The 18,461-nt window shown below is 34.2% G+C and overlaps 1 protein-coding gene across 9 annotated transcripts in view; it reads right to left on the reverse strand.

Moving 5' to 3' along the window:
• The window catches only part of LOC120085457, a 53,204-nt gene extending 49,019 nt beyond the window's left edge, over window positions 1-4,185 (reverse strand). For 7 of the 9 annotated variants that reach the window (XR_005483946.1, XR_005483945.1, XM_039041424.1 and 4 more), the window contains exons 1-7: window positions 3,220-3,619; window positions 3,019-3,111; window positions 2,819-2,917; window positions 2,639-2,737; window positions 2,383-2,523; window positions 360-479; window positions 149-280 (exon numbers count right to left, since the gene is read on the reverse strand). Coding sequence is in view for 7 of the 9 variants with exons in the window: in XM_039041424.1 (XP_038897352.1) it covers window positions 149-280; window positions 360-479; window positions 2,383-2,523; window positions 2,639-2,737; window positions 2,819-2,917; window positions 3,019-3,111; window positions 3,220-3,490 (955 nt within the window). In the remaining 2 variants the exon portion in view is untranslated. The other 2 variants (XM_039041426.1, XM_039041425.1) reach the window with 2 other exon arrangements.
• Between the last annotated feature and the right edge of the window lie 14,276 nt (window positions 4,186-18,461).

Raw genomic sequence — 18,461 nt, forward strand, 5'->3', positions numbered from 1 at the left:
AAATAGTTAAACTACGAAAAATTTGTTTCGTTGGATTAATTTTTTAACGAAAGAAAGTAAAAAGACAAAATACATATTTTTAAATATTTAAAAAGTCAATTCAAACATGCTGAACAAAATGTATGTTAAATTTTTAAGTTAAACTTACACATCATGCTTATTACATCGCATAAACGTCGGAAATATATTGGTTGAACGTCGAATAATGACCATGTTCTCTCTCCTATGATCTCATTGGAGGACAATTCGTCGATGATCAATGAGTCCCTTTTCGAACTTACTATGAAAATTTAAATGTATTAATAAAGAATTCAGCTTGTAAACCAATGCCATAAATGATTTGCTCTAATTAAAGTTACCAGCCCTTTGTAATATATCTTCAGAATATCGTGAAAGTACATCATTCGAGAACGTCGCCCCAGCTCGCAATAACGCAACATATTCACCTTCCAACTTCATCATTTCTTCTTTCCTACATACTGTAAATTAATAGTTATTAGTAAGGTTTGCAATGGTTTTGTGTTAGAAGGGAAAAAAAGTGTACTAGTAGTGAAAAGATTTTAACGGACACGTGTGGTACAAATGTTGTGGTCGATCCTTGGAGAGGTGTCTAAGTTTGTTATTTAAAAAATTACATAAATAAATAAAGCGGATTTAATTTTGACGATAAATCATCTAAAATGAGCATAGTTCAACTAGCATAATATTTTACTATCAACTTTAAAGACCTGAAACACATGTTGTAAAACGAAGGGCTTGTTTGGGGACCCAATATTGTATGTGGGAGATGATATAGCCTCTATATCGTCGTTTGGCCCACTGATATATCATCTCCCCTTCACTTTCTTCAACATGTGCACATTTACTCTTATTTAACAACTCTCTCAGCTTCTCCACCCTCCACTTCCTGTGTCTCCTCCCTTTTTATACCTGGTCATCATTCTCGTCACTCTCTCCTCCCTTCCTATGGCCCACTTACGTTTTTTATTTCTTTATTCTTTTCTTGAGTTTATTTCATTATACTTTGGGTGTAATTTTTTTCTACTATATCTATTTTATTAAGAAACCATGGTATTTCATTCTAGTTTCATGCACCCATTTTTTACCTTCAATTTACATACATCGTTTTTCCTTCAGTGTTCTGTGATAGAGTATATTAATAATTTATTATCTATAATTTATGTCATTCAAGCTTTCATTTTTATTTACTTAGTATATCAATTATTTATCTGCATAATGCCCATTAAAAAAATAACAATATTTTAGATTAAATCTTTGTACACAATTTCTCAAAAAAAAAAAAAAAAAAAAAAATTCATCATATACAACATCAATATTCAAAATCTACTATTCGAAAGCCCATTTTAAAACCTCAATGGAAAACTCATCCGTGAATATATATGAGAAAAACCTCAACGAAATCTCTAAAATCAAACAGAAGCAAAACCTTTTTTTTCTTAAAAACCTCACTAAAATATTTAATTGATCATTCACAACTATGTAGTTCTCTATAGTTTTTAAAAATTAAATTTACAAACACTATTTTTTAAGACTCTTTTCAAAATTCAAGTCATGATTGGAAATTATATATATATTTAGTATTAAAAAGTGGAAAAAGGTTTTAGAAAAAAAGTTGGTATGTCCATCCTTGGCTTAGAATTAAATTTAGTATTTTTAAATGTTGGTATTTCGTTGACTATTTACGATTAATCTTAAATTTTGATTCAACTTTTTTTTCAAAACAATAATAATAAATAATTATTTAAAAGACAATAATTGAATACAAAAAACTGAATTGATACAATAATTGAATTATAAGATTTAAAAAAAAAATAGGGTTCATACAAGCAAATTATTTTAGAATAAGATAGCACTAACATATAAACTTTACACACCAAAACACAAACATATGAACTCTGACATAACAACTCTGCACACCAAAATACAAATATCAGAACTCTCCAAACATCAGAACTCTAGATATTTTATATCATCTTAGCGCCCCAAATAACCCAAAATTGTGTAATTTGATGCAAAAGTCAGAAGAAGTGCTCAATTAGAGCTCTTGAAATAAAGCCTCCATTTTCCATATTTAAAAAGTTTTAAAATTTATCAATATCTTTTTCAAAGAAATAAGAACCTAAGAAAAACAGTTAACAAACATATTCTAATTTCTAATCTCTAGTTCATAAGAAGAAGAAGAAGGGAAAAAAAGAAAAAAAAAAAAAAAAAAAAAAAAACGTTAACCATGTAAGCTTATTTGCCGAACAAAATATTCATTTATAGATAAACTTCTAAAATAAAACTGAAATTTACTCCTCCTAATAATAATAATAATAATAGTATAAATAAATAAATAAATCAAATTTATGTTCCACTTACTCATCTGAGATAATAATCCATCATAATCAGAGGAATATTTGGAAGATATAAGATCCACGCCAGTGGATAATTTAGGTATGTATCTCCTTCGTGAGATTAAATATACTTTTTCTGCATACTCCAATTCTCTTCTGGTTTGAACTGCAAGAAATTTGGATTTACAATGATCAATTAAATATTAACCAAAAATGTTACATCACATCATACTCGTAGTATTGGTAAATAAATAATACAACTTAGGACCGAAATTAATTACCTATGTTCTGTAATACATCCTCTTTATTCTTTGACCACTTTCCTTGTAATATGTTAATGTATTCATTCTGATATTCCACCAATGTATCCCTCAAACGCACTGCAAATTTTTAAAACATTAAATATATATATATATTTACTTACTTTTATTTGTGATGAAATTACTATATATGTTGCTTACATAGTTTTGTCAACAAATCTATGTGGGAAGATCCTTGTCCACCGATTAAGAGAGAAAAATAATCGCTTGTGGCTTTCTTAAATTGATGTCTGTCATTAACTGTAAAACATAAAAGAGAATGGATGAAAGAAGAGAAATTGTGATTGAGAAGGCAGGTTAATTAAACAGAGTATTTGTGTACTGTAACTTCAATAACTTACCACCAAATGTAATTTTATTGGTATTATCAAGCGATGACCGAAATCTCTTCAGGTGAAATAGCAGATTCTGTTCCATCTTCAACTTTAGAATTTCTATATAACGCATAATGATAAGAAATTAAACCAAAAAAAAAAATGAAAAAAAAATCCAAAAAATTGAAAATTTTAGTTTAAGAATTTGATTGGATATATATACGTTACCTGTAATTCCGTCCAAACAATTAAGCTTCTTTTCAATTGACGAAAACCTTCGCAAGATTGGCTTTGCGTCTACGAGCTTTGTGTAAAGCCCATCTACGACCTTTTTAACATACTGGTCTATATCCTTTCTCTTGGATTCTGCTTTCTTTTCTTCGTCCTTTAGAATCTGCCATGGCGGCTTTGCCTTAATCGGCTTTTCAAAACTAATGCTTTTCCTTTCCCCAAATAAACATTTTGCATTTTCCCCTTCTTTTTCCACTATGTTTTCCATTGAAGCTATAATGAAATTTAGGACAAAGAGCAGAGAGAAACTTTTTAGGAGATTTAGGAAGAATTGCTGAGTGATTATTCATTCCAAAAGTAAGAAAATAAATAGTAAAGTGAGGATAAGTGGAAAGATTCCCACCTTATGAGCAAGGGCCACATGGCATATACAAGGAATAAAAATATATACACCCCTAACAAACCCTGACATTGTTTCACAAGAGGGGCAGCAAGGTCTTTACAAGTAATGAAAAGGGAATTAAGCGTGTGTTTCAACATCCTCCTCAAACGAGAGGGTGATGAAATTACGCTGAGTTTGGATCGCAGTTCACAATACCGATGCTCAAATAAGGGCTTCGTTAAGCCATCAGCAAGCTGGATTGTGGAGGGAACATATCGAACCTCCAATTCTTGGGCAAGAACTTTGTCACGAACAAAATGAACATCTAATTAGACATGTTTACTCCTGGAGTGAAAGATCGGATTGGCTGCAAGAGATAAAGCACTCACATTATTGCACCAAATAATGGGAGGGGACAACAAATGAAGAGATAGTTATTGGAGGAAAAATTATATGTAGCTCACATCAGCAGCAACATTAGCCAAGGCCCTATATTCTGATTCAGTGCTGGAGCGGGCAACAACATGTTGTTTCTTTGAGCTCCATGAGACAAGAGAGTGACCTAAGAACACACAATGAGCAGCAACTAACTTGTAATCATCAACATTACACATCCAGTCAGCATCACTATAGACAACCACCGAAAGATCATCAGATTTGGAAAGAAATAGCCTATGATGCAGAGTCCCTTTGAGGTCCCGAAGAACTTGTTTAACTGTCTACAAATGAATGGATATAGGAGACTAATTGAATTAGCTGAGACGATTGATAATAAAGGAGATGTCTGGACGAGTGCGAGTGAGGTATTGAAGGGCTCCGATAACACTTCGATATAAGGTTGGATTGGCCATGGGAACACCATCACAGATAGACAGGTACTTACCAGTTACAGCAGGGGTAGGAGCTGTTTTAGATGAGGCAAATCAGCCCTGTCAAGAAGATCAAAGATATATTGCGATTGAGTGAGATTGATACTATCACTACTTCGTTGTACTTCAACACCCAAGTAGAAATGAAGCAGTCTCATGTCTTTCAAAGCAAAAGAACTATGGAGTTGCTGAACAAAGAAGTCAATCCACGTGCTTGATGTTCCAATGAACAATATATCATCAACATATATGAGTATAATGGCAAGAAACATTCCTGATTTCTCATAGAAGAGGGAGGATGGAAAGAGCTAACAAATCCCTCTGGTTATTTCATGTACACATCTTCTATAATAAATCCATTAAGAAAGGCATCGTTCACGTCTAACTGACGAATCGACCAACCATTGGCAACTCCTGTTATAGAAAGACTCGAAATCAAGAAGTAGAACAGTGCAGCTGGAAGTTAAACGATTGTCAACCTCTTTATGTTAAGTGTTGTAACCACCAGAGCTTGATCATTGGCCAAATCGCCTGCACATATATGAATGAAATCAAATGTGAGATCAGTGTAAGAGTGGATAAGAACTCGAGAGAGACGACATTCGTTCTGTAAAACTTTGAAGAGTAATAAAAGAGAACCTCTCAATTTGCACAGTGGACATAGGCCTTTGGCCGAACCACTTAAATTCCTGTGTCTTTTTTTCTTACCTCTACGATCATTTAGATTTTGTTAAAGTATCATTTACATGATCGTGTAGTTCCTAATGCATCGTGTACATGATCGTTTAGCTCCACGCTCAATCATCTATACGATCGTTTAGCTTCTCAGCTGTCATCTATACGATCGTCTAGCTTCAGACAACTGTCGTATAGACAATCATCTAACGCTTCCTCCAATCGTTTACTTAATTGAACTATCATTTAGTTCTTTATGCATCGTCAGAAGGATTTTCAAGCTTCTAAATTCTATCTCCCCTTACTCTTGAATTGTTATCAACCGTTATATCTGAGTGTATTGGGATTATTAACGTGAAGATCTTGTCATCTGAGACAACAAGTGGTATTAGAGCTCAGTGAATAGTTCAAGACAGCTCCAAGATATGAATTCTTGATTCAGAATAGTCAATCTTGAAGACCAAGAATGACAACTACCAGATATGAGATTGAGAAATTTGATAGCAAGACAGACTTTGAACTGTAGAAAGCAAAGATTAAAGCAGTCCCGAGGCAGCTAAAGGCTCTCTCGGCCATTACGGACTCTGCGAAGTACCTTGAAACACTCTCTGAGGCTGACAAAGAGACTATTGAATCGAACACATATGGAACCATTATTCTCAATGTCACAGACAGTGTTTTGAGGCAAATTGTTGACCAACCTACTGCCCATGCCCTGTGGAATAAGTTGAATGAGATATATCTCAACAAATATCTGCCCAACAAAACTTTCTTGAGAGAAAGATTCTTCACTTATAAGATGGATCCAGCAAATTCCCTCACAGATAATCTTAATGAGTTCAAGAGGTTGTCTTGTAAGTTCAGATCAATTGGAGATAATATTAGAGAAGAGAATGAGGCATTCATACTATTGAATTCTCTACCAGAATCTTTCAAAGATGTGAAGACTGCATTGAAATATGGTAGAGAAAGAATTACCACAAAAGCTATCATATCAGCTGTAAGAGTCAGAGAGCTTGAATTGCAAATGACTAAGAAGGATCAACCAGGAGGTGAAGGCTTGTTCTCAAAGGAGAAGAACAAGAACGATGGAAAGGGCAAACATAACAATGGGGCACATGAAAAAGAACTGTTATGCCTTGAAGAGAAAATTGAACTAACATAACAAGGGTGGTAAAAAGACTGAGGCTACTGTAGGAGAGAATTCCCTAGTTTATTCAAATGCTTAGCTGCTATTGAAGAAGGTGGAGACCAAAATACTATAGAGACTCAAGATTGGGTGTTAGATTCTGGTTGCTCAGTCTACGTGACACCATCCAAGGGATGGTTTTGTACTTATAAGAAGTGGGATGGTGGGCTAATCTATATGGGAAACAATTGTACATGCAGAGTTGTGGGAATAGGGTCTATGTCCTTGAAGATGCAGGATGGTTCAGTCAAATTGATAAGGAATGTGAGGCCTGTTCCAACTTCGAAGAGGAATCTTCTTTCTTTGGGATGTTTAATGCCATAGGCTATGAATATAGGGGTATAGGAGGCACCTTTGAAATTATTAAGGATTATAAAGTGGTTTTGGTGGCAACCAAGGTAAATGGTTTATATGTCATCAAGGATGTGCAGATGGCACACTCGGCTTTGTTAGCAACTGATGAGGAACCTATTGAAGATGAGTTATAGCACAAAAGACTCTCTCATATCAATGTGAGAGGCTACAAATGCTATCTAAAAAGGGAATACTGAGATAGCCTTAAATTTTATGAACATTGCATATTGGACAAAACAACAAGACAACAATTCCCCAAAGGACAACACACTTCAAAGGAAATCCTTGAATATGTGCATTTAGACTTGTGGGGGCCAACTCACTCTCCATCTCTTAGTGGAGCAAGATACTTTCTTTCATTTGTAGATGACTACTCAAGGAAGAGTTGGGTTTACTTTTTAAAATCCAAAGATGAAGTGTTTAGTAGATTCAAAGAATGGAAGACCTTGATTGAAAAGCACACTCTTAACATATTAAACATTTGATAGCCGATAATAGTTTAGAGTTTTGTGGAGAGGAGTTTAACTTGTTTTGCAGGGAGCATGGCACAGTGAAGCATAGAACAATGAGGTACACATCTCAACAAAATGGAGAAGCTGAAAGATTAAATAGAACAGTGCTAGAAGAGTAAGGTGTCAGTTGTCCAATGCCTTGTTGCCTGAAAAATATTGGGTTGAAGCTGTCTCCTAAACCGTATATACACTTAATAGATGCCCTCATCAATCTGCAGAGCTGAAGATTCCTAAAGAGAGGTGGACAGGGCCGACTCCTAGAAGAAACTTTTCATTACATCTATTCTTCAAACCTTTAAGATGTATTGGTCAATTAATTATCTTAAAGTGTGTTATCATGTCCTTGAACTAATCAAGCAAGTTCTCTATCAAGTGGATGGATACTTATGAGACTTGAAACCACTTTACAGAATTGACAATAACATATTCAAAGCCTTACAATATCATCAACTTTTCCAAATAAAGAACAAAAATTGTACCCTTATGATATGGTACTAGGCCTAATATGGTAGTAGTTGCCTCAAATGTTCATTATATTAGCAATCAACCGCGAACAAGATCCATTGTTTCTTAGCTAATTTGTTTTCTAAAATTTTCTACCAAATAGCATTTGAGGATAAAACGGGTTGATAAAAGTTGAGATCTACCACCAATAATGTCATTTAGATTTCTCATTATTGCCTACGTATGTTGCTATCATCATTTTGGCTTGTAATTAGAGTGCATCTTAGTTTCAAATGATTTGTAAAGGAAAATTGCATACTTTCTCTTACTAAGTTCTCATGATGTGGTTGAACTGTTGTGTCTAGGTTTTTATCAAAGAATATGTCAGGGTACACATGATGATTGATTAAATAACCAATATCTTGGAAGTGTGATATAGTTTTTTTGTGAGTGTATTTTATCCAATTTTATAGGAAAAAACTGCTAGAAAGTTCGTGGATTTTAATTTAATAAAGTTTAATTTTAATAATTTTTATGAAGAAAGTTTTTGTTAGCCACCTATTTCAAAAAATATTCTTAGAACTTAACAATAGGTTCTATAGATTAGTTGGAATCTATTGCCGACATGCCACATCCATGATTAGATAGGATAGTCTAGGGATGGGATGTGAAATTAATTCTAAACTAACGAACAAGCTGGACTCAATAGCCTTCTATACTTATCGATTAGTTTTATAAGCCTAGCTAGGATAATTAAGACAACAAATTAAATTGGTGATTTTTTCTAATCTAGGTTGATTATGAGCCATATTAAACATGAGAAAGCTAATGAATTTACCACAACCATAAACTCAACTAATTATATATTTGAAGAAACTGTGACTCAAATACCTCAGCTAGTTTAGTTTATAACTAACTTTATCTTCTAACGATCTGTTGGTATATGTTATAAATACCAGTGTTTAGAAAACAAAACAAAGTAGTTCACAATTTCTATTTTTCTGTAAACAAATAAGCTGTATGAAATCTTCAAAGTGAAAAACAACGTGAATCTTCCTGTGGACGTAGGCATCTTTGTCGAACCATGTTATCCTATGTGTTTCTTCTTCTTCTCTTTATCTTCTTCTTTTGATTGACATCAATCTTTCTGCAAATCGCGTAAACACAATCTTGTTATCAAAACGTATCGATTTTAAAGTATCGATTTGAAACGCGCATCGATTTCTTCTATTGAGTAACATCAAGTCAGTCTTTTTCATCTTCGAGTTACCTCGAGTAAAGATCAAGACTCATCGAGTAGAGTCAAGTATCGATCAGCACTAATCGAGTTTCATCGAGTAAAGAACAGAAACTCGTCGAGGATAGAAGGAAATTTGCATCGAGTATCAAGTAGAAACTTATCGAGCAACGAGTATCTAGCATCGAGGATTTGACAAAGCCTTTTTCAGCTATTTCTTCATCATCTCAATGTTGATCTTGAGTAATTGGCCCTAGAAAAGATGGAATAACCCAACGATTTATGGTATCATAGCATTTGAAGATCATCAAGGTCAGCATTCTTGGAGCATCAAGATACTCAAGAAAACTATTATCGATACTCGATCAGGTAAGTGATGGCTGTTGCTAGATTAGAAGTAGAGAAGTTCGATGGAAATGGTAATTTTGGTCTGTGAAAGGACAAAACAAAGCTATTCTTGGACAATAGAGAGCTCATAGAGCCCTTTTAGACCCTTCAACTCTGCCACCTACATTAACAGCTCAAGAAAGTTAAGATATGAAACTTAGAGCCTATGGAACTTTAGTTCTTAATCTCAATCACAACATTTTGAGATAGGTGATCGATCAAGACATAGCATACAAGATGTGGGTCAAGCTGGAAGGTCTCTATGCAACCAAGGATCTACCCAACAAGATGTACTTAAGGGAAAAGTTATTCACTTTTAAGATGGATTCTGCTAAACCACTATCAGACAATCTGGATGAGTTTAAAAGGATAGTTTCTGAGTTTAAGAGCCTTGGTGAAAATATTGACGATGAGAATGAAGTCTTTGTCTTGTTGAACTCTCTATCCAAAGCCTATAAGAAGGTAAAAAATGCCTTAAAATATGGTAGAGAGTCAGTTACTACTAATGCCATTATTTCAACATTGAGAACTAGAGAGTTAGAGCTTCAGTTAGTCAAAAAAGAGTAGCCTGGTGTAGAAGGGTTGTTTGTCAAGGGCAAGAGCAAGCAGAATCAATCTAAAGGGACTAAAAATCAGTCTGGTGAAGAGCATAAACCCAAAACCAAGCTGAGATATAATTACTGCAAGAAGAAAGGACACTTGATGAGGGATTGCTACAGATTAAAACGGAAAAATTAGGAAAAAGAGAAGGATCAGAAAGGAAAACAGCCAGAAGCTTCAGTGATTGAAGGGTCCTACTTCTATTCTGATGACATAGCCTCTACTAGACACAAAACAAACCAAATAGGTCCTCTTGGGAAGCATGATTGGGTACTTGACTCTAGTTGTACCTATCATATGACACCCTTTAGACCTTGGTTTAATACCTACAAGGATATGGATGGAGAATCTATGTACATGGGGAACAATGAAGCCTGCAAAATCAATAAGGTTGATTCAGTATCTTTAAAGCTAAAGGATGGATCAATCAAGCTTCTCATAAATGTGAGACATGTACCTTTAGTCAAGAGAAATTTTATATCTCTGGATATGCTTGACTCCATTGGGTGTGAGTGTAGAGGAAAAGATGGAATCCTAGAGGTGATTAAAGATTCTAAGGTAGTTGGTTGATGAAAAGGTCAATGACCTCTATATTGTAAGAGGAGTATAGATGATGACTAGTACCAACACGGTTTCAACAGCAAGCTTGACAGAGGTGGACTTGTGTAAAACATACTATCCCATATCAGTGAAAAAGGGTTGCAAGCATTGTCTAAACAAGGTATACTGCTGACAACGAGCAGAAATGCACGTTATTACAACACGAATATATAAAAAAATGTAGGATTACGAAGGTAAAAATATGTAAAATCGTGTCCAAAAGCATTAAGTTGATAACTTTGTGATCGCATTCGTCCATCACATTAAAGCAGCTAATTTACGTATTTTGTGCAGGAAATTGCGTTGGCGCAAGGCAGAATTGCGATCCAAGGAATTCAGCATCTGAGTGCATTAAAAGATTGCGACCGCAAAGCTATGCGATCATATACGTTCGGGAAGATCTGCTCAAGAAGGTGGCCGCATAAAGACGGCGCATCAAGGTGAAAGCTTAATAAATCATGATAGGACAGAAAGCTGATGACGATCGAATCCGAATTTAGTTGACAAGTCGTTAACGACGCATTGTAGCCAGTACACTCAACTTTTCGGTGACAATTAATCGGCGCATCAAAGAGAGATTTAATGACATCTCACCAGTGCAATCATTTGAGAGAAAAGCTCTTCACCCTGAAGCTCTATAAGTATCGAAGGCCATTTCATTAAAGGAGTTCAATAATTTTAGAATTCTAGAGTTCCTTTCCGCCATTTCCATAGATAGCCGTAGTCTTTAATTTTTATATACTTAGAAGGCAGAGGCGAGTGGAGAGAGAAGACGTCGAAAGATCGTTCCTGGTAGCTCAAGAGAGTGCCAGGAAGCGTTGAGAATGGAGAGAGGGCCGACTCTTCCGAAAGCAAGACATTCTTTTAGGCAGAGTAGAGAAAAAAAATAGTGTAAAAGCTTTGGGAAGCAAGACATTGCTACCAGGCTCACTATCCCTGCTTTCCATTGTCATTCTGTATTTTGATTTCATTTATAAAATGGAACTTGCATCTTTACATCTGTTGACTCTCTTTACATTACGCATGAATAACTAAACTTCCGAATGGGTTGAGAAGCACTCAGCTAGCATGACCTAAGATCTTCATTTTATGTGATCATCTTGTCTTATGTATGTGTCCATCACCCTTTAGAGCTACTTGAGAGAGAGTCTAAAGAAAGAACCTAGGCTTGAGAGAGCTAGGTTAGAATCTAGGCTTGAGAAAGTTAGATTAGAACTGCATAAACAAGAGATAGAAACTTAGAGATAAGTTCTGTTTGCTAACATGCATCACATGCACCCTAGAAATAGGATATGGTAATATGTGGTTGCCTTATGTATGTGTGCACCATTCATCATCGCATAGACAAGAATAGAGGCTTAGATATAAGTCCTATAGACATCATCGCATACACCGCATGCGTCCTAAAATTAGGAGCTGTAACATTTGCATTGAGAGATGACCTGTTGTTGTATGTGTGTAGCATGATCACATAACTTGAATGTAATCTTAGGAAGTGTTAGCTAAATCCCTTCTCAACTCATTCCCCGCATACTCATTGTAACTTTCGTTGTTATTAACTCTTTTCTCAATTCGCCGTATAGAATCTATACCTTAAACAAACATACCAACCAACTCATTGTTTTATTTATCACCACAAAGGAATCAGAAATTACCGTCGCATATTGTCTCAGTAGTCCCTGTGTTCGACCTTGGGCTTACCAGGAAACCTAGTAGGATTTATACTTGAATTTTGCTAGGAAAACTTGCATGTACAACGCATACACCACCATCGCAATATACACCATTATTTCATCATATTCACAACGCATCAACTACCTAAAGGGATCAGTGAGTATCTTTTCTTCTGTGGACACTATATTCTAGGGAAAGCCACCAGACAAAATTTCACAAAATCTCAGCATACCACACAAGAAACATTGGACTATGTTCATTCTGACCTATGGGGATCATCTCCTACACCGAGCCTTAGTGGCTCAAGATATTTTTTAACCTTTATAGATGAATTTTCTAGGAAGAGCTGGATATACTTTCTTAAAACTAAGGACCAGATTTTTAGGAAGTTTAATGAATTGAAAGCTATGACAGAAACTTAAACATCTAAAAGGTTAAAATACTTTAGAACCGACAATGGGATTGAGTTTTGCAATGAAGACATTGACAAATATTGTAGTGAGAATGAACAGAATGGGGTTGCTGAGAGGTTAAACAGAACTATAATGGAAAGGTAAGATGTTTGCTTTCTGATGCTATCCTAAGTGAAAACTATTGGGCGGAAGCTGCAGCCTACACAGTATATACCTTGAATATGTGCTAATCATCCTCCTAATCTAGACAACCTTAAGGTTTTTGGGTGTGTAGGGTTTGCTCACCAAAATAAAGGAAAGTTGAAAGTCGGAGCAGTTAAGTGTATGTTTGTAGGCTTCACAGAGGGTGTCAAAGGATATAAAATGTGGCATCTAGTAGAGAGGAAGCTCATAATTAGCAGAGACATCACTTTTAGAGAAGAGTACATGTTTATCCAAAAAGAGAAAAGACTTGAGGATTAAGGTGAGTCATCTACCATAGGAATTGAGGTAGAGATACCTACTGAGCAACTAACAGAATCTAACCTACCTAGTGACATAGGAGAAGTTGAGGAAGATGCAGGGAACAAGAGGAGACTGTTAATGAGCAACCATTCTTGAGTTAGTATGTCTTAGCTAGGGATAGACAAAGGAGAACCATTATCCCTCCAGCTAGATATACTGAAATCAACTATATGAATTTGGTTCCAGATGTTGTTGTGGCTCCTATCAAGAACCAACAACCTTTGAAGAAGCAACAAGTTGTGCTGATGCAAGGGATTGGATAGAAGCTAGGAATGAGGAAATGCATTCACTAAAAGTGAATGATACTTGGCCTTTGGTTCCTCTACCTAAGGGTTATAAACCACTTGCCTCTAAATGGGTTTTCAAACTTAAGAAAGGTGCATCCTGTGATCAGAAACCTAGGTATAAGGCAAGGTTGGTTACAAAGGGGTTTACTCAAAAGGTAGGAATAGACTACTCAAAGATTTTCTCTCCAATTGTCAAACAAACTTCCATAAGACGTCTTTTATCCTTGGTTGCTTAAAATAATTCAGAACTGTATCAACTAGATGTGAAAACTACCTTCCTTCATGGACATCTAAAAGAGACAATCTACATAATGCAACCTAAGGGATTTAAAGTTAAAGGAAAAGAAAATCTTTATTGCTTACTCAACAACTCAATCTATGAGTTAAAACAATCACGTAGGTGTTGTTATAGCAGGTTCAATGACTATATTTCTAGCATTGGATTCAAAAGAAGTTCATTTGACATATGTGTTTATGTAAATACTGGTTCCTATAAAGATAAGGTTTACCTACTCATATATGTGGATGATATGTTATTGGCAGGTAGGTCGAAGGAAGATCTAACCCCTGTTAAAATCTCTTAAAAAGTGAGTTTGATATGAAGGACTTGGGAGGAGCAAGAAAGGTCCTAGGAATTGAAATCCTGAGGAACATGGAGGAGTCTATTTTAAGCATTGACCAATTTAACTATTGTGAGAAGATCCTAAAAAGGTTCAATATGAGTGATGCTAAACCTGCAAGCTTACTTATTACTCAACACTTCAAGCTATCCTCAGCCTCTCCTAAAGATTTTGACAAAGAACATTAAAAACAAATGTCAGTCATACCCTATAGTCAGGAAATCGGAAGCCTAATGTATTTAATGATTTCTACTAGACCTGATCTCTCATATTCAGCTAGCCTTATTAGTAATATATGCCCAACCAAGGTAAGAGACACTGGGAGGCTATTAAATGGATCCTAAGATACTCAATTTGGTATAAAAACTCAAGACTAGTCTACAAAAAATCATCTGAACCAAACTTAGATTTATATGGATATGTGGATGCTGACTATACTGGTGATTTTGACAAAATGAGGTTCCTAATAGATTACCTATTCCTTTATGGTCCCAATCTAATCAGCTGGAAAGCAATACTATAACCTATAGTAGCTTTATCTACAATAAAAGCTGAATATATGACTTTAATAGAAGCAATTAAAGGGTCTTTATGGCTTAAGGGATTGCTGAAAGATTTTGGAATAGATCAAATAGTGATAAAACTCTACTGTGACAACCAAAGTGCTATCCATTTATCCTAAAATCCACAATACCACACTAGAGCTAAACACATTGATATAAAACATCATTTCATCAGAGACAAAGTAGAAACAAGGGAAACAGAAATCTTAAAGGTTCATACATCAGAAAATGCAGCTGACATGTTGACAAACCAGTGTCAAAGCTTCAATTTGTCAAATTTCTAGAATAGGTTGGTTTCGAACTTCCAGATACAGGGTGGACAAAATGGTTAGAATCAGGAAGATCAAAAGATTGCAAGGCATTAGAGTAAAGGTGGAGAATTTGAAGAAACCGTGGTAAAACTCTATTGTGACAACCAATGTGCTATTCATTTATCCTAAAATCCACAACACCACACTAGAACTAAACACATTGATATAAAGCATCATTTCATCAGAGACAAAGTAGAAACAAGGGAAATAGAAATCTTAAAGGTTCATACATCAGAAAATGCAGCTAACATGTTGACAAAACTAGTGTCAAAGCTTCAATTTGTTAAATGTCTAGAACAGGTTGGTTTCGAACTTCCAGACACAAGGTAGACAAAATGGTTAGAATCAAGAAGATCAAAAGATTGCAAGGCATTAGAGTAAAGGTGGAGAATTTGAAGAAACCGTGACTAAAATACCTCAGCTAGTTTAGTTTATAACTAACTTTATCTTGTAACGGTCTGTTAGTATATGTTATAAATACCATTTATCAGAAAACAAAATAGAGTAGTTCATAATTTATATTTTTCTGTAAGCAAACAAGTTGTACGCAATCCTCAAAGTGAAAAAGAACGTGAATCTTCCCGTGGACGTAGGCATCTTGACCAAACCACGTAATCTTGTGTGTTTCTTCTTTTTCTCTTTATCTTCTTCTTTCGATCGACATTGATCTTTCTGCAAATCGCGTAAACACAATCTTGTTATCAAATTAGAAATATCTATGCTTCTTACATTAATACACTATAATAGTAGCTAGTTAGGTAATCGTCATAATAATATACTTGAAATTGTATTTTAAATTAGTACTGATGTACTATTTATATACCTATATTATATTTGAAATGAATTATGAGGGTAGATATACTCTCGATACATTAATGTTATCTTGAAATTGCACTTTGAATGAACATTGCATTTTTTTTAGAAGAGCATTTTGAGTGATTATTAATATACTACTAAAACACTTCATCATTGGTACATCATTAATATACTTTATAGTATGTATATCACTTATCTACCAATAGTGTGCATCAAAGACTTACCTAATACTTTATATACCTATATCATTTATATTGATACAACTCAAATAAAACAAGAAGTGCAAAAAGTCAAAGTTATCCTTGAGGACACAACATAAAACCCTAAAATTGATACGTTGTTGACAAAATGTGATATTACATTAAAGTGTATCATTGGTACACTATAATACTTGGCATATTGTTTTAATGATATATACTAATCATACACTATGATATACCAAAATTACATTTTTAATAAATACCAAATATTATTGATAAATCAATGTTATATCTGAAATAAATTTTGAATGAGTGTTGATTTACTACTAAAATACTAATATAGTATTTGAAATTGCATTTTAAATATGTGGCTAATCTACTATTGATACACAATTGATATAGTATTGATACACTACACATAAACCGAAAAATTACTTAATGATTGATTGGTATCTTATGTAACTTGTATATTTGTTAATACCAATAAAATGAATTTTGATTGAATATCAATAAAATAAATCTCAATTGAATATTAACCAAATGAAATACATGATTTACTTCAAAATAAGTTACGGATTGATATTTGATTTACTATTAATATGAAGTTAAGATAATCAACAACATCAATGATCAGAGATTATTGTATTATAACAATAGTATATACAATTGATAATTAAGTAGATCAATTAACTAACAAACCTAAAGTGATGTATATTAGTGATGTACAACTGATATATGCTTTTTTTTTTAAAGATATACTTCATTTTAGGAATATGACTTGATATATCATTTAACAAATATATCTAAAATAAAATATTTCAACAATATATCAGCCATATCATACAAATACGTTATCTCAGGATAACATACGGTTATTATTATTATTATTTTAAGAAAACCAAAATTAGTTCAATGATTATAAAACCAATTGAACCTCAGCAAAGCAATTATAATGCGAAAATATAGTCTATAAGTTGTACAGCTGGAAAAAGAAAATAATTTAAAACTGGGAAAAAAACTGCCAAATGGATAAAATAGCATAGCGAGTACAAAAAGTGAAATGAATAATAAATCATATTTCTGCAAATAGGAACGGAAAATTATAAAAACCAATAAAAAAAATAATAAGCTATTGCCTAAAAAATATGAATTTGTTAAAAGGATAAAATTTAAATACAAAATAACTTAAAAATTAAATATAAGAATTTTTCCACAACGATATATTTTCATATTTTGATGACACACATTCAATTATATATTTTGAATTTGCCACCAACTGCAAATTCAGTTTATAGATGTATACCTCTTTCTTTCTATATGGGTCAACTTTCTTTCTTTCGTTAGGCAGCCGTATAGGCCATCTGCAATTTTTTCCCTTTTTTGTTTTTTTATGAGCAGAAACATTTATGAAACGACCTACCAAATTAAATCCTCATTAATTAGAGCCAACAACCCATGGAAGAAAAACAATGTTCATTTATTTTGTCAAAGATGTCTTCTGTGTAGGAGAGATGTGGAGTCGCAAGATCATTTATTTTTTGAATGCGGATTTGGGAGAGAGGTGTGGTCAGATATGTTGCCTCAGTTGGGTTCGTCGCATCAGGTAGCGGGTTGAGATGTCGAGTTAAGTTGGTTGTACCAAGTGGGGTCGGATAAGGGGGTGCGTAGTAAGTTGTTCCGTGTATTCTGGTGTGCTTCCATCTACTATATCTGGAAAGAGCGTAATCGGCGGCTGNGAAAGAGCGTAATCGGCGGCTGGATGAAGGTCTACCGAAGTCGGTGTCTACTCTATTTCACTTTATGGTCTCTACGGTTCGTGCTCAAGCTGCTTCCTGGTGGGTTGATCTTCTTGCTCTTATCTAGTGTGTTTACGGATGTTTGTCTTGAACTTGTCATTGCTTTTTGTTTTGTTGTTTTCCCTAGCTGTGGGGTTTTGGTTTCTTTTCTCTGACTTTCTCCGTGGTGGTTTGGAGGTTTATGCGTTTATGTTTTGGTTATGTTCTGGTCTTATCTTATTGCATTTGTGTGGGGAATTGTTGCCCTGTCTTTGGTTGTGGTTTGTTGCTTTGATGCCTTGATTCCAGGCTGTGGGATCCCCTTGTTGTTGTATAATAATATCACCTATTCAAAAAAAATGTTGATTAATAATATCAGCAACACATCGAGAGAAAGCATAAACCAAATCATGAGAAAATTTTTATTACTACACTAGTATGGAAAATTTCATGCCACCAAAGTAACATTTAAACATTATATGGACTCCACGATTTTACAAAATAAATGAATAATAAATCATAGTTAGATACATTTTCGTTTCCTACTTTTTATTTCAGTTTCTATTTTCTAAAAAATAAACTTATTTGACAACCATTCACCAAAAAGAATTATAAAAGTACTTTTTTTTTTAGCAACGGAAACAAATAACAAAATAAAACCTTATTATTATTATTATTTTGGTTCATTCTAATTTATGTCATATGAACACTGAACCAACTAAGGATGCATCTTCAGTCAACTATATCGGCCGGGAAAAAGACGAAGCAGGCTAATTTCAAATTATTGCATTGGACCCATTTTCCATGTCCTCATTTTCGACCATACT

The sequence above is a fragment of the Benincasa hispida genome, chromosome 9 (genome assembly GCF_009727055.1).
Source record: "Benincasa hispida cultivar B227 chromosome 9, ASM972705v1, whole genome shotgun sequence".
Classification (NCBI taxonomy): domain Eukaryota; kingdom Viridiplantae; phylum Streptophyta; class Magnoliopsida; order Cucurbitales; family Cucurbitaceae; genus Benincasa; species Benincasa hispida.